Source organism: Bombus huntii, chromosome 6, assembly GCF_024542735.1.
Source record: "Bombus huntii isolate Logan2020A chromosome 6, iyBomHunt1.1, whole genome shotgun sequence".
In the NCBI taxonomy this organism is placed as follows: domain Eukaryota; kingdom Metazoa; phylum Arthropoda; class Insecta; order Hymenoptera; family Apidae; genus Bombus; species Bombus huntii.
In genome coordinates this window covers 7,393,484-7,419,808 of record NC_066243.1, presented here as the reverse complement: position 1 = coordinate 7,419,808, position 26,325 = coordinate 7,393,484, and the positions used below count along the sequence as shown (strand labels likewise).

Here is a 26,325-nt window from a genome sequence, read left to right as displayed (position 1 = left end):
ACATAGAGAATTCTGTATAATAACATATTTTATTTAATTGAACGTGTGCCTTAATATAGTCATTAATTATAAAATAGAAAAAATAAATATACATTTGGCAAATCTATCTGGTATTTTTCCTTACATTATAATTCAAGAAACTCATCCAACATGTTTCCTTAAAAATTAATATGTTAGGCGCAAAAATGTTATAAATCCCACCTAAGGATTAATTTCTAAGTTATAACATATTCAAAGATATGTGTAAAGTTGTCCTTACAAGTTTAAACACTACATTTTACTTTGATAAACCTAATATAATTGCCTTAAATTTTTCAACAGTAAATTTATATTTATTTTCAATTATATCTCTAAACTTACTGAATCATTGAAATCAATGATTAGTATATAATTGAACAGTGTTAGAAAAACAGAAAATTCATTTAGAAGAGTAAAACTTTACAAGGACAACTTAATACTGACAAATAACATATCTATTTTGTATTTAAATATAAGTCAATATATGTTTCCTATTCTAAGACATAAATCGCATGTATAAAAAGATTTTCATTAATTTTAACGTCATTCTTTATAATAATAATTGCTACAAATTTGTACTTACAATAACTATCAAATTTAAATTAAAACTTACCATCTTTAACATATTCTACCGCAATATTGAATATAAAACGCTTTCTAAAAATAATGAATAATGATCTTAATTTTGTTCATTTCTTCAGTTATTGAAAGAATGCGTTTGTGATTTGCTTCGAAAGATCTTAAATACTAAAATTGAAAAATATGACAAAAGCATTCTCTCTTTGGTTCAACAATGATGCCCAAAAAAGGTACACATACGAAATTGAATTATAAAAATTACAATTTTTATACAATTCTTATGTTCTTATAATTCTCTATATTATATGTATGTATATATTCTATGTATATAGAATATGTAACACTTAAAATTATTCATTAAAATTAAAATAATAAAATTTGCTTTAACTATCATCTATTGTTTAAAATTGTTATAAATGAATAAAAAATCATTAACTGAAGTAGTTCCTAAGTTTATATAAAGTTGCATTGATGAAATAAAACCTCAATAATCATTATTATATTTAATCTATTTTATATTTTTTAACATATATGTGACTGATATTTATATGTATTAAAGTAAGAGCATCTTGAATTCTCAATGCACATATAAAGCGATTTTATTGTCAGTATATGCATGAATTTTGAAATTGCATTGAAATTCTTTCAATATTTATACTTCTTAAAAAATGTTTTAATTTGAACTGATAATCTCCTAATAATTTTTCACTAAAATATTTTTCTTTTCTAATCACTAATTTATTAATAAGACGAATAGACGAATAGATACAAAATTACATGTACTATGATCAATATCATTAATATTGAGAAAAGCGTATTTTTAATCAGATATCACAAAATATAACACTTTTCAGTTTTATCACTATCCTTTTCTTACAAACAAAGGAATACAATGAAGATATTGTGTCTTGTATTACTTTAGTAATCATATTTCATGACTAATGGTAAATAATATTTATGAGAAATTAATACATGACAACAAATCCATATATCAAAATATAAACAAAATTTTTGTTTTTTGATGATATAAAGAGTATCATGCAGTAGAAATTCTGGAATTAAGTATCATCACTATCACTTCCTTGCTGCTCTTGAGGTTCTTCTTCCATTGGAGGAACAGTGTCCATATTTCTATCAAAATAATGAGGATTCCAAGCTGGCAACCACCTATGTATGAACCACCAATGCACAGATAATCTACCATGATTACATTCTGCTCTTTCGCATCTACCAAGAAACTGACAAATGCCAGTAACACTTCCACTCTGATTTCTAATGCACGAATCGTCACACGTATGTTGACGTTCTGTTGAACGATTAACTGAACAAACAGAAGGATGCGTAGTGGAAGAATTATGCGAAGAAAACATAGATCTAATGTTTGATGTACTAGGTTCATTATTTGATAATGTACTAGATGCTGATGCATTTGACGTCGAAGCGCCAGGATCTACGTTATTGAATAAATTTCCTCCACCAGTTGTACTTCCAAGAGCTGAAACACAGGGTCTACCAATATGAACTGTAGCATACAGTGGATTATTAACTGATGGACTACCTCTACTAATCCAATCAAGATATTTGCTAAATTGCGCAGCAGAGTTAGAATTGGGTAGAACTTTCCCTCTGCAAGAACAATTATTAGGATTTCTACAATGACATTCCGTCCTCGATGATTCAGCAGGTCGGCAAGATGTAACAGGCAGTTTTACATAAGAGTATTCACCGCGGCAAAAGGGGCATCGACAATTCCTTGGTAACTGATATATGTAATGTCTAGAATTATTTCCAAATGCATCTTGATAACGTAATCTATTATGCAAATTATGGCAATGATGACACAAATATCTTGTATCTATATGTCTACAAAATGAACACATGCAGTTATAACCGAATGGATAAATGGCACGTCCAGTTGACGCGTAAGCAATATTTTCTGTCGAAAAACAGTTACGACCTAGCCTACCTAATCTATTCTGACAAAATTGATTAGATAATCGTGATGAATCTAGATAAAATTGTCTTGGCTGATCATACTGATTTCTAGATTCCATGTCGTTTAAAAAACTTGGAATATATTGATTTAAAATATGGTATTTATAGCAACGAGGATACGTTCTACTACCACAAGAATACCGGTCGTCTATTCTTTCATATGTGTGGTCATCCTGATTATTTTGGACCGTGGGTTCATTATGAGCAACTTCATTATTATTTTCAGTATTTTCATCGTCGTCGTCGTCGTCATTATCCAGTCTTTCATAAATATTTTCTTCTGGTTCCTGTAGTTGTCGATTACGATTGTAATTATGAACTAAATCTACTGGATTTTGATAGTTTGGATTGAGATTTGAGTGCATTTGAACCGAGCCACCAGGTCGATTTTGGAAGCCCCGTGAACCACGACCTATGTTCTGATAGCTGTCATCTCTTTCTTGATTATTCCTATTCTGATTCATAACTGCAGCAGCTACCTCACCATTTTCGTATCGCTGACATACACAACGCAGACCTTGGCAGTTATGCCCAGCACCACGATATTGCTGAAGTACATTCTGGTCTGAATTCTGGACTTGGATACCGCTGGGCCCGGCTTCCCGTGATTGATCCGACGTTTCGGCACCCGGGTCTGTATTTTGCTCTAATATGTGCCCAGCGGATTGTAATCCTCACATCGATGTTGTAGACGGCATGGGTTTATCGATTATTGCTACTCCTGCATAACTGCGACCAATTCCCATGCAAGTTGGAAGAGTTGTCCAAGTATCCGTTCTTGGAGAATATACTTCTACTGATGCCAGACTGGACGATCCATCATCACCACCGACCACATACAAAAGACCATTTAGCGCAACTACACCTAAAGAACACAAATATTTTCCATACTTTTGTAAAAAAGAATTTAACTTGTCATATAGATATCTATGCGTCAAAATGTTTACATTTCTTTTTCAAAAATAAAAGCAGACTCCATATTATCTTATGAATTTTGTTTTATCTTAAAAAATACAAAGAGTTTTGTAACTTTATAACTTTCCCTTATAAGAGAAAACGAAGAGTATTAATATATTTTTGGAATTTTATACTTTGTGAGGATATCTCCATCAATTCTCATAACTTAAACTAAAATAAAGGTATTTACCAGCATTTCTGCGACAAAGAGCCATATCACTAACTGGAGTCCATTGATTAGTATCTGGGTTGAACGCTTCTACACTTTTCCTGACCAGTGGACCATCATGTCCTCCTACAGCATATAAAATACCATCTAAAACACCAACACCAGCACCACTGCGACGTGCCGACATATCAGGCACTGGTTTCCATTGATCTTTTTCCGGATTGTAACATTCGACACTAGATAAACATTGTCTAGATACCCCATCATAACCACCAACCTACAATTAATAATTTTCAATTTTAAGTATTTAATGTAATTTGCAATCATTTTTATATCGTCTCATTATTTAATTGATTTAGTTTTATTAATAAGCTTACAGCATATAATAGTCCCTTAACAACACCCACACCAACACTACTTCTACGTGTTGACATTGGTGCAATTAACCTCCATTCGTGTGTTCTTGGATCATAAACTTCAGCAGAATTAAGACCAGTTGATCCATCAAATCCACCAACCTAGTATTTTAAAATAACAAAGAAATATTGATAAACAAAATTAACAACATTGCATATATGTAATATATAAACTATTTACAGCATATATGCAATTTCCAAGAACTGCTACACCAAGCGTTGATCTTCTTGCCTCCATTTCTGGGCAAGGTGACCACTGGTCTGTAGCTGCATCATAAATGTCTACTGTTCGTACTCTAAGAGATCCATTAAATCCTCCAACAGCATATACACGGCCACCAAGGACGGATAAACCTATATGTTAAACTTCATATAATAATTTATAGAAAATAAACTTATATGTTAAACATTATATAATAATTTATAGGGAATCATTATACATTGGTTTCATTCAAAATATGGAATGTTATTTACCAGCTCTACAACGACGTGTAGGTAACTCAGAGACTTGGTACCACTTTTCTTCTTTAAAATCATAACATTCTACACTTCTAATTGCTTTTGGAGCTTGTCCTCCTACAACTAATAACACTTTTGGTAAACCTTTAGGTTGCCTAGGTTTTGTACGAGGAGTTTTGAACAATGATTTTTGTTCTCCTTTAAGAAGGTGATACTTTAAAGCTTCGATCAAAAAATCTTTACCTATAATAAAATGAAAAATCTATATAGTTTAGTCTCTTACATTAAATTATGACAATAAAAGTTGTCACATCTTTATGTTTGGCATATATTTTGTCACTTACATTGTAAATTTGCTTTAAGAAGTGGTTCTTCCTCTACACGTTGTACTAAATATTCTTGAGATAATAAAGGTAAGCGTACATGTTCCATTAATTGTGCTAAATCAGCTTGTCTTTTTTCTAAATCATGATGTACCCATGATATTACGCATTCATACACTTTTTCTTCAGAAGGTACCATTAAGCAGTCACTGCAAATTAATTTAGCTACTTGTTGTGGTGCTAATGTTAAAAATTCTTCACCATCCACTACTTCCCTATATGTAATAGAATATTTATAGTTAAAGTAAAAAGATGTTTTGACTGTGTAGAAATAACAATATTTTAGTGCTTACGAGAAATGTTGTTCAATGTAGCTATCTGCATGTGATAATAATTCTAGACAACCATGAAGGTCAGCAAATGCACGAATTCCTAAACAATTTGACGGATGTAACTGAGCTTGTAAGAAATCACAACAAGCATCTCGAACATCAGTTAGTTGCAAAAGATTTGCAGCTGGTAATAATACTTGTACATTATCTTCAGTTACATGAACCTCTGCAGAATATACATAATCTACTAGTAATTCAAGTGCAGAATAATCTACACCTTGTAACGTTATCCTTTCTTGATCTCGTTCCTCAAAACTTGTAAACATAGCATAAAAATAAGGGCTGCAAGCAGCCAGAACCATTTTATGTGCAGGTACTTCTAAGCCCCCGTCTGCCACCAAAATTACGTCGCATAATAAATTCTTCCTAATAAATAATTATATTATTTTTAGTATATTATTATTATTATATTATTTTTTATATAGATGATAAAAATAATCCAAAAAGAGGCTCTGATGTAATTTTCTCTTTTTTGGATTTTTATGACATATCTTTTATATTATAGTAATACAATACATATACGATAAAATAAGCAGTATATATTTCTTACTTTCGCATTTCATTAATAACATCAAATGCCCGATTTGTATGATGATGATTTCTATATGGTGGTTTATCTTTTCCACCTTCACGTGGTATGTGTTTTTGTGAACTTTCATCCAAAGAATTTTGACTAGCATATCTGAGTAACAAACAACTACAAGAAAATAATGTTTCATTACTTCAAGAAAATCAAAATTACAAAAGACAAAGATTTGTTTATATTTATTAATCAGAAATTCCATTCAACATATAGATATAGAAATAATGGAAAATATATTGTAAAATTATGACTTCAAGAATATCATAAAATCATGAAAATTGAATATGTGTAAATGAAAGAAATATCGTGTAATGTAATCTCACCTTCCCTTGTTTTCAGAACCATCGTTATTATTGGAAGCATTTTGCACTTGATTTTGTCCCGCGGACTCCATTTCGGTTATTTAATTTCTTAATAAAGCCGAAAAATATAATTCTAGTAGCTTAATTAATGACACAAATAAAGTCCCACTTTATTTGTACAAATATCGATTCACTGAATCGAACAAACATCATCAAGTGTAGAATCAGCTGTGAAAGAAACGGAAAACGACGCTTCCGATTTTGTTAACGGCTTACACCGAAACGCAAAGCGACATTTACAGATATATATCGCGTAATATAGAACCGATAAGATAAAATAAAGAATTAAAAAAAAAAAAAATTTATAACTACCAAAATGTCAATAACAATACTCCAATAAAGGATATAAACATTATGATCAAACTTTCTTATTCAATTCTCGAACGTGATTTGCTGGTTTCGTTAAAGAAAATACTCGATGGTGTCGACATCTACAACATACTATATGAATTATTTTGCTTTTTTAAAATTTTCATTTGATATTTATTTATTAGTGTTATTAAATTGTTTGATAATTAATAATTGCATATATAAATAATAATACAAATATAATTTAGATACATATATATAAAATATATGAAAGAAAAGTAGATACAAAAGTAGAATATGAATATAGTTTTGGAGTAAAAATATTCGAAGATACATACATACATACTATGCGCATATGTATAGTATGAACGAGTATCTGCTGTCATTTATTTGAAAATTGAGATATTAAATATAAAGTTTATCTTTAGATTTAAGAAATTCATTGAAAACTTTCTAGTCCTGTTAAAACAAGCAAAGTTAACCTTTGTAAGGTAATTCAACATTAAATTAAATTTAACCTTTGTTAAATCTACAAAACATAGTAATAATTCATTTTTAAAAATATATAATCGTAAAAGTTTCTCGATACACATTATGTTTGCAAATTATAATGTTCAAGTATAATTGGCTGTCACATTTATTTATGTGTTTCTAATTATGATGTGCTGACCGTGATTTTGCTTGCAAATGCTATAGAAATTACTGACAATTAGTAAATTTATTCTTTAACAATGATAAAATAATTCCATTTTTACAAGAAATTTTTAACAATCTACACAAATTACTTGCAAAGTTGTTCATATAACTTAATTTTCATGTTACAGTGCGTGTGTAGTTATATAACAGCGTGTAACATAATTCATCGTAAAGCAAAGTGCAAACTTATGTCATCGATATATAGCATCTCCTTTACTGCAAAATATACCGTGAGAAGTTAAAACATCTAGTCCTACAAAGTTCTGCAATGTCATTTGTAGTTATCCATTATATTTTCAAACATGCCCGTTAGATTAATTGCATCTTAACTTCTCTCTGAATTCAAGATAAAATATATTACATGAAATAAATATTTTGAAGTTACAAATTATGTACATTTCTTAACATATTTAAGGGGAAAAAGAAAGAAGAAATACGTGTAATTCTATAAGCATGTTTCGACATGTTTCGATATGTTTCGATATATGCTAAATTTACTCTTCACAACAAATTCAAATTCATTTTATTTGTGTAAAAGAGTAGTCAGAACGCGAGCGTTTAATATGCTTTACGATATTTGAGAAATAAAATCAGCTTTCGGTAAATATATAACACGAACAGTTTCGAAGGATTCTGGCAATAAAAGAATTCTTGTAAAAGTGTGATGCATCAGATACTTTGGCGACAGGTGAATCACTTGTTTTAGCAGTTTCGATATTAGAAGTGTTTCAAAGTTCAGGGCGCCAGGTGTCGCAGTTCGAGTAGCGAGGAACGAGCGCGATACGGCTCGTCAGTTATCCAGCAGATTGCTGTGAGAGCGTTTCGTTGCGCCATAAGAGGCGTCGATGGTTTCTTACTTAGTCGTTTCTTCCTCTTTCTCGCCCTCGTGTTGCGAGAATTGGCGCGTCTCGAATTTCGAAATTCAAACAGCCGCGGAAACGGCCCTGTACAGATCGTACACGATCGATTACACACCTGTAACACGAAAAGTGTTAGAGAAAACATCAAGAAACCAAGCAGAAAAGAATTTCGCGTGGATCGTGAAAGTCGATCCGGTCCTCTCAACGAGGAATCCTATTGGCAAGGAGCAACTTCTCCATCGTAACTTTCCTCGTTTTCGTTACTTCGAAAGGTACGTCGATTCGCAACTACATACATACAAACTGCCTCGATCGCGCCTTTAGTTCCTTTGTTTATCTCTGCTCAAAGTGCAACGCACTTTCCTGGCCTTTCTTGTTGTCCTGACTGTTTCCTATAAATGTCGTCAATTCATTAAAGTCGAATTGAATCATAACAAAACCTCCGTAAGTTAAAGAATACCGTTATCGAAAATAACCTTAACCGAGCTTACTCGCTTAATAGCTTCGAAAAATGATTATTAGATCGAACTGAAACTTTGCTAATTGAATAAAAAACGCTCGAAGACTATATTATCATTGTTACCTATAAATTTTTTCGAACAATATTGTTTGTTTATGTGCAGCGAAGAAATGCGTTTATCGATCGATTCGTATATCGATAATTTTTTTCTCCGTAATTGATCTTTTAATTGAAGCAATAAAATTGTCGATTGCCGACAATAACGATTCGCGATGGCCATGAAATGCACTATTACAAAAACGTGTTCTTAAATACGACTCTTGAGTGCTTTGCTTCGTTTTGCACTTTCGTAGAAACACACGTGGTTCAAAGTCACATCGCGTGGAGAGTAGCGCTATCTCCAGGAAGCTTCAAGTTTATTTTATTTCTCTTCTGCTGCTATATGCACATTCCGACTATGTTTTTATTTTCCATTTAGAAATTCATCTCGTTGCACTGTTGTGTTTAACGAAACCTTTTATACAAAATATATGAATGACTTGTGTCGTTTGGGTAAATCTTAATTAAATTAACTTAAATAAAATTAAATTTAGTTTATATCGTAATAAATGTATATTTATAGTACGTTATGTGATTAGAAACGCGATATATTTAATTTTATCAATTAACTTGTTTTGCAATTAGATTAATGTCACACGATACCTATTCGTTTCGCTCTCATCGATTATATTAGGATACCATGCTTCGTTTCAATCGAGTTATCTGACATTTCAAAATATACGTGCACTAGTATATAGCTTATAACATATGTAAGTACAGCTCTGTTTCGATCTCTATTTAAAATGATGCTGATGACATTATTGCTTTCAACAATTTCTTTGCGAACTTTTACTTTGACATTGTTCGTTACATTTTCCGTCATTTATTTGTTTCACTACTTATAGTGAACACGAAAGAAAAGCTAAGTAAGGAACAATCGTACGCAGTTGCAAGTTATTTTAGTAGTTAGTCGAATATGATCGGCGAGTTACAAACCGCGCATGTGTTGCATTCGATTAGAATTATCTTTACTCTGGTATATTATAGTCCGAGCAATAATAATTAAATTTTATTATTACTGTTTCCATTCGCACGAAGCATAAACATCTGGAATATAGACTTAAATAATAAACTGACTGATGATAAATTTCATTCGTAATATATAGCAATGATCCAGTTATTTTATTACGTTTCTTATAAATTATAAAATCGCAATATCACAAGTTTCCATCCATTACACATTTTATGCTCCGGTTATCGCAAAAGTAAAACCTGTTGTCAGTTTTACTTTTACAGATTTGCAAATTTTTGTAAAAAAAGTAATCTTCAAATCTACTATTCTACTACGAAATAACGTTTTACAACGTTATTTATAAAAAGGTGACGATATTTTAATATATATAGGATCAGATTAAAAAAAAGAAGATACATAGGTTTTGATTGCTTAGAGAAAAAACAAGAAAGAGAGAAAGGAAACGATAAAAATATAGCAGTAGTCATTGAAAGATGAAAAGTACCGGCAATGAGGAAGAGAATGCTTCTAGTATATGTACACCATTGTTATAAGTTACAAGTGCAAGGTTACAAGCAACGTGCATTGTGTATCCGGACGATTATTTCTCCACTGTAGTAGACGATCGCCGATTCGCTGTTTGCACAATATGAACGGTTATTTCCAGACTGTCGTCTTTCAGTTTCATACGTGGTTGGCCGTTTAAATCATTCGAAGAACACTTTTATCCTGCACTTCCCGTAATTCGTCCATTCGCGTAGACGACATTCCGACGCCTACATTTATATTATCAAATCATTTAAGAATCTAAAGTTGTTTCAGTTCACAAGTTCAAATCGAAGCCTTTACATAATACCCTCCTTATAATTTACATTTCGATTAGCCTCGTAACCGTTATTTAGCTGACAGCGAGAAATGTTTCTGCAGATCTATTTGCAATTTAAGCATTGTTATTATCTCTGGATAAATACTCGCGCAATTGTTTTTGTGATAAATTCCAACTGAATAGTTACGTTCGATTTTTATAGTAGAATTGAAATGTGACTTTTTGCAGGATTTACAGCAGAATATATAAATTTGTTTCATATCGTGCGTAGAAGTAAGCAATTGGGAGAGAAAAATGAATTTTAAGCTTTATGTGAGTTTAAATTAATTGTAATATCGAATTAACGTCTTTGACGTTTAACGAATAGGCAAATTAGTTATGGTAGGCCTAGCATGTGAAATATAAAATTTGCCAAATCATCGAGACGCCAGGGTCTTGGGCGTAACACGGTGGCCACACGAAACAGTCGGAAATGAAAGTCGGACGATTTGATTTACGACGCTACCGTGAAATTTCTAATACGTATATGTACGTGCGATGATTATCAAGCACAAAGTCTGACACTTTAGTTGGTTACACGTGTTTGACAGAAAAAACAGTGGCGTGAACGAATACTTTAGCGCCCTGTGTAATTTCAGAAGGCTAATTATATAAAAAAAATTATAGTACCAGTTAAGGCTTTTTACACTTTCAATGCGCATACATATTTTATATTTCAATTTACATTAAACGTTTCGTCCACAAGCGCGAACGTCATCTTAGATTACTTTGTGGTTTTCATCGGCATCGCACGCATTATCTCTCTGCGTGCTCTACCATGTAATAGTTTCTATTAAATTTGTACCAAATCGAACGTTCGGATTATGTGTAGATAAATATTCATATCGTCTTGCAACTACGCTATATCAGACACGATATTAGAATTACTTGCATATAAAGATCGTACTTAGTAATATACAAATAAGGTAATTTAATAATATTTTTAATATTTTAATATTTAATAATAATAAGAAATTTAATAATATAAAAATGTAAAAGTTAAATATAGAAAACAAGTGCCAAGCAAAATTAAATTGACGAATATTTTATATTTGAATTTGCTTTGTTTTAAAAAGGTAAAGAAATGAATTAACGACTATCTTCTTACTCTTTAGATCAACAGATGGATAAAATTAATTAATCAATAATATGCGGTTGATCAACCAACAGTGACGTTTTAATAACATTTTTAGCTCGTACGATGGCAGATATTACCTAGCTGCTATCATAGATTCTCTTGAACCCAAATCAATAATGCCGTACACACGCGTATGCATCTGTTGAAAATGAAAAGTGTCGTCGTATTCTTGATCATACTTAGGACTAACATAACAGTGCCGACAATAGAATAGTAAGATATGAAAATTTGTTTAAAAAATTTATTGCAAAATATGAAGATCCCACTCGTACTTTCGTGGATTTGCGCAAATTCTGTGCAATATGTATAACTTTCCATCCCAATAATTTATCAGATTTAACGTTATTCAGAGGTTTGCATTTAATAACATCATCCGTTCAATTTTGTCTTATTGTCAATTATCAGCCACGTCAGAGAGGAAGAAATTTGCTAGAAATTATGTGCATTGAAGGTTAAAAAGATTTAGTAAAATATAAGAAGCTTATTAAAAAAATGTGTTAATGAGAAAATTCCCTGTAGTCTTCTCGCATGAATTTTGGAAAAAATTCCATGAAAGTTGCTGGAAGCGTAAATGTATCATTTGTGGAAGGTTAAATTTTACCTGAAGGATTTTTTAAATGCCGAAATTACTTTAAAAGGAACTAGATGAAAACGCTGTAACAGCTCGATTCCAAGAATTTTGAATTCTGGAATTGGTAATTTTTATACATAAATTTGAAAGAATGAAATTAGTGAGTCGTAAGGAAAGTGCATTAAATTATGTCGGAATTACTGTGATTAAGTATATGACTTGAAGAAATTACCCCCGGTAAAAGTTTTATTTGAAAGGAAAAAAAAAGAAACGATATTTCATATATACCACTCTAATAATTTTGTTTCATAAAATGTCCTTATAAAAGGAAAGCTTGAAGGGGAACGTTGATGTGTTCAATGTTAAAAGTATCCGTAAAAATCGGAGTTTTTTAAACGCTTCCTCGAAGCATGGATTTTAATCCTAATAAAATTGCTTTGAAGATAGCCCGGCACAATGCAAATATCCTTTGTTCCTAATTTCAAGATTGTCAAATCGACAAAATGGGTAAATGGCTTTGGAGTTGATCAGTTCCTGAGCTATTCCGTCGGGCGCTGTTTTAAAAGGAAAAATCAGGGACCTTGCGTAACGTTCAGATCGATAACTGGGAAACGATTCTTCGCGAATGAAAAAATATTTCAACTTCTGCAAAATCAAGAGAATGATGACGTAACAAACACGAAAACATTCATATTTAGTATTTGCTTGTTAAAGGTAATTTTGTTCACAGAATAATGCATTATATTTTATTCATATGTAATTGACATATGATTGATATTTGAACATGCGAAACGGAAGAAATAACAACGTGTAAGAAATTCCTTGCAAAACAGTAAATATGAATTCGTTGGAATAACGTTGTATGATGTGTCGATACCAGATACATAGAAACGAACTCGGAAAGGCCGAAAACATTTGTGGCATAGGTGAGTCAACGAGTGCAGCGAACTCGTCGTGAAAGCACTTTAGATAATACTGGATAGAACGCATATCGTTATCGCGCGGCGGCGCAACGTTATCGGATGGATTCGGGCCAGAAGTACCGTGAAACCGCGTTTATAGACAGCTAAAAAACATCAACGAAACCCGCATCCGCTTTTTTCTTCTGGAGCTCGGTTTCTCCGCCGGAAACGGTGGTTCGTTTGTTACGCAGGAAATTTGCCTCGAGTGCGCGGTATAAATGTATTCATTGATTGCACCCTCTCCTCATTTCGATCAAGGATCGCGGACGTACGTTCCTGATAAAATTGGCGCACACGAAGGTACACCTTTCTCGGTAGATCGATCGGTGAGTCATCTTTTCATATTTAATTATCGAGTTTCCTGTCGTACCCGGTTATGACGTTCGTCGGAGGATCACCTTTGAATTTTCTACGCTATGGCAATTCCATATATTGTATTCGTAACGTCAGGTTCTAATTACATATTTATTAATCGGTCTGTGTTCGGTCTCTTAAATTATTATAATTATTCAAGGTCGGGCTTATAAGCTCACTCGAGAAATCATATTAATGAAAGACGATTATGCGTAAATATAATTGTGCGCAGATGTTGTAGATGTGTACGTAGGTACACGAACGTATTTGTAAAGGATACATGGAACAATGAAAAAATTTCGATTAAAGCGATTCTCATTATGTTATGTTAGAATATAAAGCGATTATGTAAGGCGAAATTAGTTAAAGCAAAATGTTACTCCTGTTGAAGTGTGTCCCACTTCAAAGAAAACTCCACATCTTTTCTAAAGTTTAGTTTTCTTAGTCCTCGAAGCCATTGGGTATTGTTTAGCACTAAATCAATTTGAAGGGCCTCTCAACCTCATAGTTTCCTAGGAACATGCCTTGCACAGATGATGCAATGGGGTACAGACAGGTCAGTTTTCCGTAATTGTATAAATACCCATAGACCCATGGCTTCGAAGCTCTTTGGTAAAGTAACGCTGTCAGTGTGACAACGACCATACCCAAATCCACGCCATTCCATACTACCTGATAGCGAACCGTTAGGTTTTAACTTGACCTTTGCACATGGCCCAACATTACACTTTCCCTCCATCAGGATCCTCCCCTTGTCCCTCAACGCAACATATAAGAACTGTAAGCATTCGACCACCAGACTAGTCTTTAGTTTTTAGTCTTGAGTCTTGAGTTTTGTGTACAGTTTGGCCGTGGTTTGAACAACTATTTTAACTTCGCTACTTCATTGTAATATTATACTTAATCATTTTCGTGAATAAAAGCCTACAAAATTATAAAAGCACAAGTTAAGTTATTGCTCAACTACTCCTTTTTTATCATTAATTTTACGTGACATATACTTATACTTTTTTAAATATATTTTTCTGTTATACATTCATCCACGCATTTTCTCTCTCTCTCTCTCTTTATTATGAGATAAAATCTTAATAATTCCGATGCTATATTCTCATGTTATTCTTATATTCTGCTTCTTTCTTTAAAATAACAATTTATTCTGAATCTTCTTCTCCTTCCTGTCTATTTTTATTCGTCTTTGCTTCTGTATGTCGCTTAAGTTATGCGAAACGCGCTTGCCCATTTTCTTTACTTTTCCTATTTGCATCGATTGACAAATAATATCAGAATAGCTGTTTCATTTAACATAATCTTTTTCCTCCTCTTTCTCACATTACCCACTTTCAGTAATCTTTTTTAAAATATCATTATCGATCGCATTCTTTCACGTTCTCCTTGATTTATTCTCCGATAAAAGGTTGTCGATCTTGAATCCTACCAATCAATGTCGAAATATGATTTACACGTATATTTCTACAAATACTTATTTCACATTTCTAGTAATTGTTTACAATAAATGTTCCAAATTTAGATTTATGTCTCGATGAGCGATGGAACTTCAACGATTTTATTCTAATTCTCTCAAATATTTATCAAGCGTTTAAACATTTAATATTTTTTTTTTTTTAAGTTAAAACATAGTTACATCAGTTATCTGACTTTTATTGCTAGTTTCATCTTACTTATGTAAGAATTGCGTTTAACTTCTTTCAATTTCAATACTGAAGGACGTTTATTACCAATAAAATTGCTCGTCAATGTTTGCTGAAAAGCATTATTTTCTGTTCTTACATTGTACTCCGTATAAATTACGATTGCCTATTATGTTCTGTAAATTACGGTTGCAGAATAGTGATTGACGACCAATCCTTTTAATGCGAAGTTATTCGATATTGATCGATTCGTCGACTTCGATGTGTAGAGACATACACACATTTCCAAGAGCTTGTACTTCTGTAAACGAAGATTCTAACTGGTTACCAACGTGTTTACCATATCTTGGTAACAATTTTTATGAGAGATTTAATATGTCTTTCGATTTCTTCTTTTCTTTTCTTTTTTTATTTAATGCTCGATTTCGAATATTTTAAATAAATAATATAGTTATACTTAGGTGCAATGTTTTCAGAATATTTCTATCGAAGTTATTCACTCCGTTATCGGTATATTGTACATTTCGTCGGGAAATACATTGGTTTTTAATCTGTTAGAGGAACATGCACATACGTACGTATAGAAAACACATAAAACAAAGCATTGATTGGTAACGTAACATTTGGTTGGTTCGTTGAAATACGATCATGTAGTTTGTTTGAAACTGAAATTAAATATCACTGCCTCGTAAGGTCGTTTTTTGTCTATATATTATATAATATTAGTTAAAATAATTCTACGAACGGATATACGTATGTTTGTTCGTAATTTATCTAAGGATAAATCTGTGATACTTTTTAAATTAATTAGTTACTGTCGCATTAACCAATATAATAAGTTATTAGCAACTCGGTTCAAATTATAGGTTGAGTAGTTTTTTGCAAATTATCGGTTTGTGTTAAAAAGTTGAATGATTTTAATGTTTGAAATATTTTAAGTTATCTTTTACAGTACAGTCGTATTATTCATTTAAATCTTTATAATGTGAAAATCAGCTTTTGCAAATAAAGTATACATTTACTAAGCATTCTGTTGTGGTAACAAAATCTTTGTATTTGGACGTAAATTTTTTCTGTTGTAAACTTTCCATATTTAGTAATTTTACTGAAAGACGTTTCCTTTTTATGAAAATTTTCAACTGTTTGTTACGATGCATAGTTAATAATCAGTGAATAAAAATATAGCATGTAACAATAAAAGGACGTAAGCTAAATAGCAAGAGTAAGATTTCCAGTAACACCAATGCGATTTATTTATTATATATAACAATGTTTATAATAACGTTCTCTTGTTTGCAGTACCGTTTTCCATGTTTGATCAAACAAATGTCTCGTAAATCGATCAACTTTATCAAATACACACTTAATTTTGATAAAGATTGCGAATTTCAGGATGTAAAAATTATGACGTTTAGTGCTGTATTTCTATATGACTTTATTATGCGAGTATTTCACACGATAAGCTTTACTGCGATTTTATTAACATCTGTGATTGAAAATCTATGAAATGAAAATAAATGTTCAATTATTGTTTTAAATCCATAACTTTCTTATATTTTATTATTATGCATTACTAAATTATGATTGCGTTTTTTTTCATATTATAACTGAATTATGCCACATATTATATACAATTATCATATGCAATTATGCTACATTTGAATTTCTTATATATTATCTTATTTCCTAATAAGATACTTTTTAAGAAATTATAACTGTATATTTTCTATTACTTACTATTGTATGATAAATGATGTTATTATTAAAAGTTTGTTTTATCTTTGTGTATCGTTCGAGTTGACATAACTTTAAACAGAAATTGATTATTTAATAACTTCTTGTAAAAGTATTCAGTATGCGTATACGACATGCGTTCACTTTTGTACAAGGAATAGATATATTTTTACGAAGACACACGACGATAGATATTTTCTACTTTTGTAGTATATCAACAGTTTCAATGTAATACTTAATTGAATGATACACAAGAGTAAGTAGACAGATAAGTATACGAAAGTATCCGAACGCGTACATTTATAAGTTTTATAACGAGCGAAATATATAATGTTAAACTCGGATATTTAAAACAATTGGAATACGCGAGTAGAAGTAGAAAATATTTTAACGACATGTGCATACATATTGCATATGTATTTCTTAAGCATCGATATAAATTCCAATGCAGTCGAAGAGATATGAAAATACTGATAAATCACGAGATAACATTTAATTTCAGAGATTACATTCAACACTCTGTGCTTATAATACGTTTTTTAAATATATGGACGCGTATAATCGCAATGAATGAAACTTTTGATGATTTGTATGATAAATTCTTACGCAACTATTTTACGATAAATGCAATGGTAACTCGCAGTCAGTCTCATGTCTAATAGCAAACGTTCTTATTGTATCTCTACAATACCTCGAATGTGTTTATAAAAGCTATCAAAATGAGATATCCTGTGATATGAATTATCCTATAACGAAAATCAAAATAGTTATTTTTCTTTTTTTAACGGAAGCTTGTAAAAATGCTATCGATAGATGCGTAAAGTTTTCCGAATGAAAGTAAATGACAATACGATTTCACTTGTACTACATACAGTTGCACACAAATTCGAGCGACTTTCAAATTTTTTTACAGAAAACCTGCTTTCGTCTTCCTTTTTATACTTGTTACGATTCAAAATCATTCTCGTGTTAAGATATTTTTCTTCGATTGTAAGTAAAGATAGTTGGAGCTTAATCGTATATAGTTTTCATAGCTGTTAGAAGAATCTATAGGTAATAGTATTATGTAGATCTAATAAAAAATCAAATAATTTGAATTTCTATTGGCAGAAGTCCGTCACTGACTAACAAATTAGCCGTGCGAGACTAGAAAGCTGCTTGCCGCTCTTTTGTCTCGCTCGCTCTTGATGTAACATAATCGTCCTCTACATCGCGCGAAATCTCATAAAAGTACAATACTGTATTCTGCTTATGTAATCACAAGCAGATTCATTCCACGATCGCTTATCTTTGAATTGCTACGAAGATAGCCTGAAAGATTTCCACAAACACGTCGCCAGAATTTTCTACGACTAAAAATAATTCGAAAATGTCATGTAAGGCACGCGAATCTTACAAGAAGCATATAAATGTGGAGGCAACGATAGCGATTACTTTAATGTACTGCAAGCCAAAAGTGAATGAGTGACAGGCAGAGCGAGTCACTTAATAGCTTCAGCTGAAATATCTTCGATGCTATTAATTATATGGACAAATGTTTCGGATGAAAACTTAATGGCTTCGAGGGGGACGGAGCATATTCTAAATAATAATTCTGTTATTAGTTACTCTGTAGGTGGGTGCGTAAATGTCATGAGGAGATCAATTTTGCTTTCTTAGATGGAATCGTATATTTTTTAATATATTAGACGCATAATACAAAGCAGTTCGAGAGACTAACAGTACCAGACTAGTTCCCAAGTAAAGGTTGGAATAGGTTTTACGGTTTGGGAGCAATAAAGGGAAGACTAATATTCGACCTAGAAATAGAAAAGCTATGGTTTAAATCATAAACGAGGAAATAACGCAAGACATATAAAGGGATGAAGATTAGTATTTCAGCAGGATAATGCGGCTGTGTATACCGTTAAAAACGTGAAAAGTTATTCTAACGGTGTATTTGACGACGCGTGTATGTTGCGATGAGAAACAATTTACCTTCTTGAAAGAACTAAAGATTTATTTGAGAAGACTGAAATTCCAATCTTAGAAAATTTGTATAAAAATATAAGAGTCTATCCAAAAGGCTATTGGAAGTCATAGGAAGAGCGTGGAAATGTATAACATTATTAAAATTTGATTAAGATATTTGTTTTCGAATTAAATTATCGTTTTTCTTCAACATATCCTATCATTCTGAAGCACTTGTTTTTCAGGTAAATGATTATATATGATTTCTGGGAAATAGCTTAAAGAATTGCCGTTTTCCATTAACGAGGACACTCTTCATATAGCTGTACACAAAATCTTTGTACGCATTACTTTCGTCGAGAAAAATTCCGGAGTCATGTTCTTGGAAATGCGAAAATATTGTATATGCACAGATACATCGTAACACCGACGGATTATAAAATTTATTCTTGAACAAAATATAATATCGCGTATTTAGACGTTCGTTTGGAATATGGTTTCAATAATACTAATTACCTAGAATATTTTTGATATTTTGGAGACATGCGAAAACCGTAATCGGGAAAATTATGTGGTATGAAAGGGGCAATGACTTGCTCCTTCCCCCACATAATTCTTTGGTGGAATGAAGAATTGCAAAAATGTCAAAGTCACTGTTATCTTCTTTAAATGGCACGTAATACTCTGCTATTTCTACACAAGGACAATCGATGATAAATAAAGGAGTGAAGCAACGAGTTTCACGAGGCGAACTCGACTTGGTGTACGTTTGCATCGACGCAATATTGAAGTGCCTGCATTCTAAGTCTTTACTTCATACTTATGTTGTCGCTTCATATCATGATAGATAGTAAGAAACTTCGTTTCGTTAATATCAACAGATCTTTCAGACGGTGAACAATTCATTGAGTTAGGTCTTCGAAGAACGGTAGATGTCGAAAAAGAGCTAACAACGTTATGAGATATGGAACAAAAAATCGTGGCGGCATGTGAAATAAGGAATAACAAGTCCACCGATTCCAATGTTGCACTGATAAAAACGAACACCACTACAAACTACAAAGATTTTTTGTGACGTGGGACTCGTTTTACTGCTTCATTTATTGTCGAATAACCTTGCATTGTAGATGGTTTAAATCGTCATAAACATCCACGATTATACCAGCAAGAAAAAGCTATCCTATACCGTTTAACGGCATAATGACGGCCTTGAAATTTCCGAAAATTTGTCAGAGAAGACATATTACTGGCAAATGTTTAGCTTCCTCTGTATCATATAACTCTTCTAAATAAAGCTTTCTTGCGCCTCCAAAAATAACGGTGATATCCAACGATGATCTAAATTATTGAATTATATTTAAGCATCATAATATATGTATTATACATGTATATAAAAATACTGGCATAGTTAAGTGAAAATAGTTATATAATATTGTTAGTTATTGGTATCGATTAGTTGTTATTTAAAGTAATAGCAGGTCCAACAAATGCGTATGATACGTACGTTGATTGATACAGTTTGTAAAATACTGTTTAATAATTTTTGTATGTACAAATACAATGCACGTACAAACGACGAAAATACTAAGAAGCTCTTGTAAACTCTAATTATTGTAGATATTTTCTTTACAAAGTGTATGTGAGAAAATACCTGTGTTATACGTCTATTTTGTGTACCTTTTACAGAATATTTGTGCAGTAAAATCATAAAATCAAACTACTCGCGACTAACATTGATATTGGTTAACGATGTATTGGAATGACTTCGGCGAAGAATGATTTAGATGAACCAGATATCGTACAATGACTCAATTACAGGTGTTCAATTTGTATTTTCTCACACGCGAAAGATAATGTGTTGCATCTATCTTTATCGTCGCGAAATCAGAGATTAGTAACGTCCCATGCTGGTAATTTACGTGTTCTTATTTTGTTCAGAAAGAATATATGTAGCCTGTTTATAATATTTATCTAACAAAAAATTAATTATACAAGATGAACAGTGTGATAATGTGATCACCTTAGATTATATAAGAATATGTTTTATATGTTCTATTCAGCCTTACAACCAAGGATTCGGCTTGATTTACATATACCTATACAGGGTGAGAATCATTGACTTTATCAAAAAATGTTCGAGGTGAAATCTGTTGTATTAAGGAGCTTGGTCAGTGAATATTCATATTCCATATATTAGTTCAACAAATATTGTAAAACGTATTCTGAAGAAGGAATCGTATGTTTATTTATAAAACGAACTGAAGGTCATTTTGAAAAAAAAAACGAAGTTAATGAAAGGTTTGCTAGAATCGCCTTGGGAATCTTTAAGTTAATTTATATGTTATGGGATACAGACGTTAGGATCGGGCCACTAATAGCATAATAGGCTAAAATAGTCTACGTTTTGCGATTAATTCTTTATAAAAATTAGTATAAATACCATAATTATATATTATATATTACATATATATTTTCCTATATTATATTATATTATATTATATTATATACGTATCAAATACGCGAATAAATAAATTTAGAAAGATGTAGACACTTCTCAAAAAATACCTGAACCATTATTCAAGATAAAATTGAATTTCTTTTTACAAATATTCCATACAAAGCGAAGAAAGATAACGATTACCTTTATATTCATATACTTAATTCATAACTTAGTAAAACGTCACTTCGTACTAAATTTGGCACGCAAGTTAGTTGCCGATGATAGAATTTAAAATAATCGATTGTAATAAGCGATAAGTGATGTGACTTCTCAATTTACACGCCCGTTAAATCGACTGTGAAATGAAGCGGGAAGCTGCTAACTAAGCTAGCACTTTAATTGATTAAATTTCCAGAAGCATTTATGCATATTGGAAAGTATGATGAAATAAAATATCTTTTCCACAAAAACTAAATCTACATAAGGCTATAGGAAAAACATTTTTAACAATGTTCATAATATGACGAAAGTTTAAACACGTGTAAAACTCTGTCATATCACTTGAACACCTAGTTACATAGATATTTTTTAATTTTTAATTTATATTTATATAGATAATTACCAAGGCTTGTTTTATGCATAATATAAAAATTGGTATTTTCTAGTTAGGTTTCTTACGAGAACATTGTATAAAGTTGTATGAAGTTTGAAAATATTTCCATAGGACAAGGTCCGAGCGAATAGGATAACATTTCTTTCATTTGTGGCTTAGTTTCCGAAAAAATCGAATTCGAACGTGTTTCCTTAAGAATCCGATCTATGATGAATTTTCAAATTTATTTTTCTTCGAAATAAAGCGTTTCGCGAACGAATTCTATTCTACATTTTCGACTTATTTTCGCATGTAAAATAACCTTCTGTCGATTATTTACTCCTGCCCAGTCTCCAATTAGCCATGTTCAACTATACTTGATAAATTTGCAAACTCGATTTTCTCGAAAACGAAGGGTCGTATGAAACAATTGTATTGCGCGTAAGAAATCGCCTTGTGTCTGCTATACTTACATGTTATTCGATCGGATCCTATGTACGTCATCAGCATTGTGACAAACACAAAAAACTAGCAACAGATGTCTTTCGCAACTGGACTAAATTATGCAGCATAAGTTGAAAACAAGTCTCGTATAAATTTTATGCATCATAAATTGAAGTCAATAAAAGGCAGATAAGAATCTCGCAGGTAGACAAAAATTTCATTACATAAAATTAGATAATGTTGAGTGGTGCCTTACGTGTAGCGATGGGTTCAAGTACGTGGTAAATAGGCTCGACGATTGGTCGACTAGTTTCGAACTTTTCAGCCTTCTAGAAATATCTCGAAAGAAAGGAACGATACTTTAAAGAAAGCTGGAACGTAAACGCGATTTGCTTAAAATTATTTATCGTGTCTATCATTTTTAATGTACTATAAGTTATAAGTCGTCGTATAATTAAATAAAATTTATGGGATCTGTATCTGTCGACGATAATTCTGTATAATTTTTCTAAGTTTGATATATGAATTCATGGAAACAATTAATACCTTTTTGATCCTAACGATCTAATTATTATTTCTAACTTACTAGGCATTCGAAACTTTCGAGACTTTCAAGAATTTCCATACTTTTAAAAGCTCTCTACGTTTTTTCTCGATCATGTTCGAAGCGACTCGAATTTTTCATCACGAATACAGACTCGAAACTGTTTGAAGTGTTCAAACTTCATCAACGCATGCAGGAACTTTATTCATTCAAATATCTAATAATAAATATCTATATCAGATATCTATATCGAGTAACTGTAAGTAAATTTTTGAAACTGATAGCTTGCGAAGAGAGAATACTTGGCAAATATAATGAACGAATCATTATATCGTACGAACAATTTTCAAACCCCACGAAGTAAACCTTGGACGTTGAATTTGATTCGAATTCACAAGTGCACATGGAACTTGATTCCACAGCAATCCCGGTGGTGCGGAAATGGATTCACTACCGTTATCATATTTTTTAATCGGCTTATAGAATTTTTTACGCAGTAATAAACGCGTTTTTGTATTCTTCTCTTTATTTCCCTAAAAAGTATCCAGCTGTTTGTACCTAAACACGATTAATTTGAAAAATATTTAATGTTACAAAAATAGCAGCGTATGAAAATCGATAGAGATTTGTAAACCATTTTCCCGTTTATGTTATTCTCGTCTTTCACGTGAAAAATTAAAAAGAAAAAAAGTCGTTGAAGTGTCTCTTAAATTGTTCGATTCCAAACACAAATATTTTAAAAGTTAAAATTAGACAATTTTAACTTTTTAATAGACCTAACATTTCTACGTAAAACAGAAGAACCCACCGATTGCGTGCAATGTGTAAAAATATGTATACGTCAATTTAAAAAACTGTTTACGAACCTGAACTGTTTCTACTATTTAAGCCGGCATATTACTACGTGATGTATGATACTTTCCGGAACAAACGTATGTGCAATGGCATAATATTTAGTCCGTAGTCGAAATAAAAGAAAAATTTTTCTTTATTTTCTTAAAATTGTAGACGTCGAAATATTTTTTGCATTGCTACAGTTACAAATAATTTCCTTAACTTCGCACGAAATAGCGCAACTATTCTATGTCGAAGGAGGAAGTAAATCGGTGACAGACGCGTAGAAAGCAATTTGTTAAACGCTGGTATCCTTTTTAGAGAAAAGTTTCAGCTGTGAAGGAAAGCTCTCTAGAGGAACGGGACGAAAATTCAGAGAAAGGCAGTCGCAGACAAGAAAGTCAAAGGTAAATGAAACCGAAACGAGAGAGGTCAATCTCCTTTCGCGATGAAAACGCGGATATATGTCTCGGCCTGTATATTGTTGCACATTTGAGGCAATGTTTAATCGCGAACTGCTTCTTCCATTCTATTTCGTTCGTATCGAGAATAGTAGATTGTTAGGTTGTATCTAACGTTTCTAATGTCGCAATTTGTAATCTTGAAGATCACGTAGAAATTAGTATAAAACACGGAATTTTCAACTTCAGCATCAACTAAGAATCTTGTCACACTGCATGTAAAAGTAACGAAATGTTTCAAGAATATTAACTGCATGTTTTCAAACAAATATTTCCTATTAGATAAATTGTTTGTGAAACAAATTTGTGAACCAAACTATTTATGTAGATACACATCATTACATGTTATGTGATACGTCAATATATTCCGGAAATAGCTAGGCAGCATAAATGTTTTTCAATCGTTTTTCAATTAAAGTATTCGCATTAGCACATTTTCCTCGTATTCGTATTAACGAATTTTCGTTATATACGTTGTAACGCTTGGATACAGGAAGAAATGGAATATAACGTACGTTCTACAAGACGTATGCTTGTAATTTAAGATGGTTGAGATCGTGAACGAAATACAGATCGCAAGGGAGAAGCAACGAGGCACATAAATATACATTATTTTGCAGTAAGGTAGACGCATTTGCTTACACCTTGGACCGAATAGAACGATGAGTAGAACCTAAGGAACGACCGTTATCTTTGAACGACGACAGTTAGTCGCATTACCAATTACTTTTATCTGTCAATAAGCAAACGGCCTTAACGATTACCTATATGTCACGTGTATATTGCGCACCGGCTGTGACTATTCCTGTGATATATTCGCGTGCTTCAGTTACGTGTTATTTGCGAAACGAGAGCATTATTTGTCAGAGAGGAGATCGATACGGTAGTGTCAATAAGGAACTATGATAGCCTACCTTGTTCTGGTTTTTCCATTACCTTTGTACCTCCTTTTCGGGCCTTTCCCTTCTTATTTTTCTCCATTTCTCTTTTGTTCTCTTTTTAGCTTTTATTTTAGCAAAACAAGAAATAAAGTTGTCAATATCAGGACGCAAATTTACTTATAATTAGTAGTTATATTTACGTAATTATTGGTTACAACTACGTTTATGTAGACAATTGAAGAAAATATAAAACAGAATACGCTTTCTTATGTCACGAAGTCTTTCTTTCCCTAGTTACATTGCTAGTGTAATTGTCGAAGAAATTGAATTTTTTAGCTGTAGTTTATGCGTGATTTCGGGTGATGTTAAAGATGATTATTTATAGCTAATCGTCAATAATTTGGATTATCTTTGATAGAGTAAATATGCTTTAAATCGGTAAATTCATCTTTTTGAAATAAAGCAAATTATCATTTTTTGATAAATGTTCGGTTAAGATCACATAATAGTTATGAAGTACTCCGGTTGAGAGCGTTGCATGCGAGTATCAGAGATTTTGTACGTCAGTGTTGATAAAGCAGATCTCTTCCATCCAACTTTCAATGTACGAAAAATCTCACACTTTCTTCTTAAACGTATTAATCAAGAAAGATGAATTAATCCGCTGTTCGAATTACCATTATTTAGGATATAATAATTTACTTATCTAACACTTTCTATTTTTAAATCCCGCACTGGACTTTTTTTTTAAATGAATTATTCATAAATACATACTAAACATGAAATATATGAAGACTTCCTTTTCTTAGTTTTCTTTAATTACGTAATTATTATGTACATAGAAGAAATTTCGGTCAAGGTATGTTCCTGTTAGTAATTATGTATATATGCATATGTATACAATAATATATACGTAACATATCGTATACATATATTCTGCTATATTTTGCATAAGAAAAATATGAATCATAAAGAAGCGTCGAAGAATGAAGGAAATGAAACATAATATTTCGAACATGTACATTAGTTTCCTTATTTTATTCCTTTAGTACCGTTTAAGTCGCTTAATGCTGCTTTCATTTTTTAATGTTTACCGTTTGTCACGTATTTGTTTAATTTCTATACCTGATTAATTACATTCGTTTCTTTTATATTTCAGTACGTAAAATATCTACATACGCCTATCGCAAAACTGCCAGTTTAACGTCGATTTTTTGAAAAGCACATTTCCAAAAAATGCTGCGCTTCATCCTTTATCAGTCTTCCAGAATCGTAGC

The 26,325-nt window shown here is 31.8% G+C and overlaps 3 protein-coding genes across 8 annotated transcripts in view; 1 reads left to right on the top strand and 2 right to left on the bottom strand.

Moving 5' to 3' along the window:
* Positions 1-10: 10 nt before the first annotated feature.
* On the bottom strand, positions 11-3,065 carry LOC126866576 (GATA zinc finger domain-containing protein 14-like). The gene has a single exon (XM_050620353.1). The coding sequence runs from the start codon at positions 3,054-3,056 to the stop codon at positions 1,656-1,658; it is 1,401 nt and encodes a 466-aa protein (XP_050476310.1). The 5' UTR covers positions 3,057-3,065; the 3' UTR covers positions 11-1,655.
* A 201-nt stretch (positions 3,066-3,266) lies between these two features.
* LOC126866568 (ring canal kelch homolog) lies at positions 3,267-6,660 on the bottom strand. The gene is made up of 9 exons (XM_050620335.1): positions 6,215-6,660; positions 5,859-6,005; positions 5,270-5,674; positions 4,938-5,191; positions 4,609-4,836; positions 4,316-4,488; positions 4,096-4,236; positions 3,740-3,995; positions 3,267-3,457 (listed from the first exon to the last, which is right to left on the bottom strand). Exons 1-9 carry the CDS (start codon positions 6,283-6,285, stop codon positions 3,267-3,269), a joined length of 1,866 nt encoding a protein of 621 aa, XP_050476292.1. The 5' UTR covers positions 6,286-6,660.
* Positions 6,661-8,034: 1,374 nt separating this feature from the next.
* LOC126866564 (dual 3',5'-cyclic-AMP and -GMP phosphodiesterase 11-like) overlaps positions 8,035-26,325 on the top strand; it is a 140,388-nt gene continuing 122,097 nt past the window's right edge. For 3 of the 6 annotated variants that reach the window (XR_007689924.1, XR_007689925.1, XM_050620317.1), the window contains exon 1: positions 8,035-8,390. Coding sequence is in view for 2 of the 6 variants with exons in the window: in XM_050620317.1 (XP_050476274.1) it covers positions 8,104-8,390 (287 nt within the window). In the remaining 4 variants the exon portion in view is untranslated. The remainder of the gene's footprint in view (positions 8,391-26,325) is intronic. The other 3 variants (XM_050620321.1, XM_050620324.1, XM_050620318.1) reach the window with 1 other exon arrangement.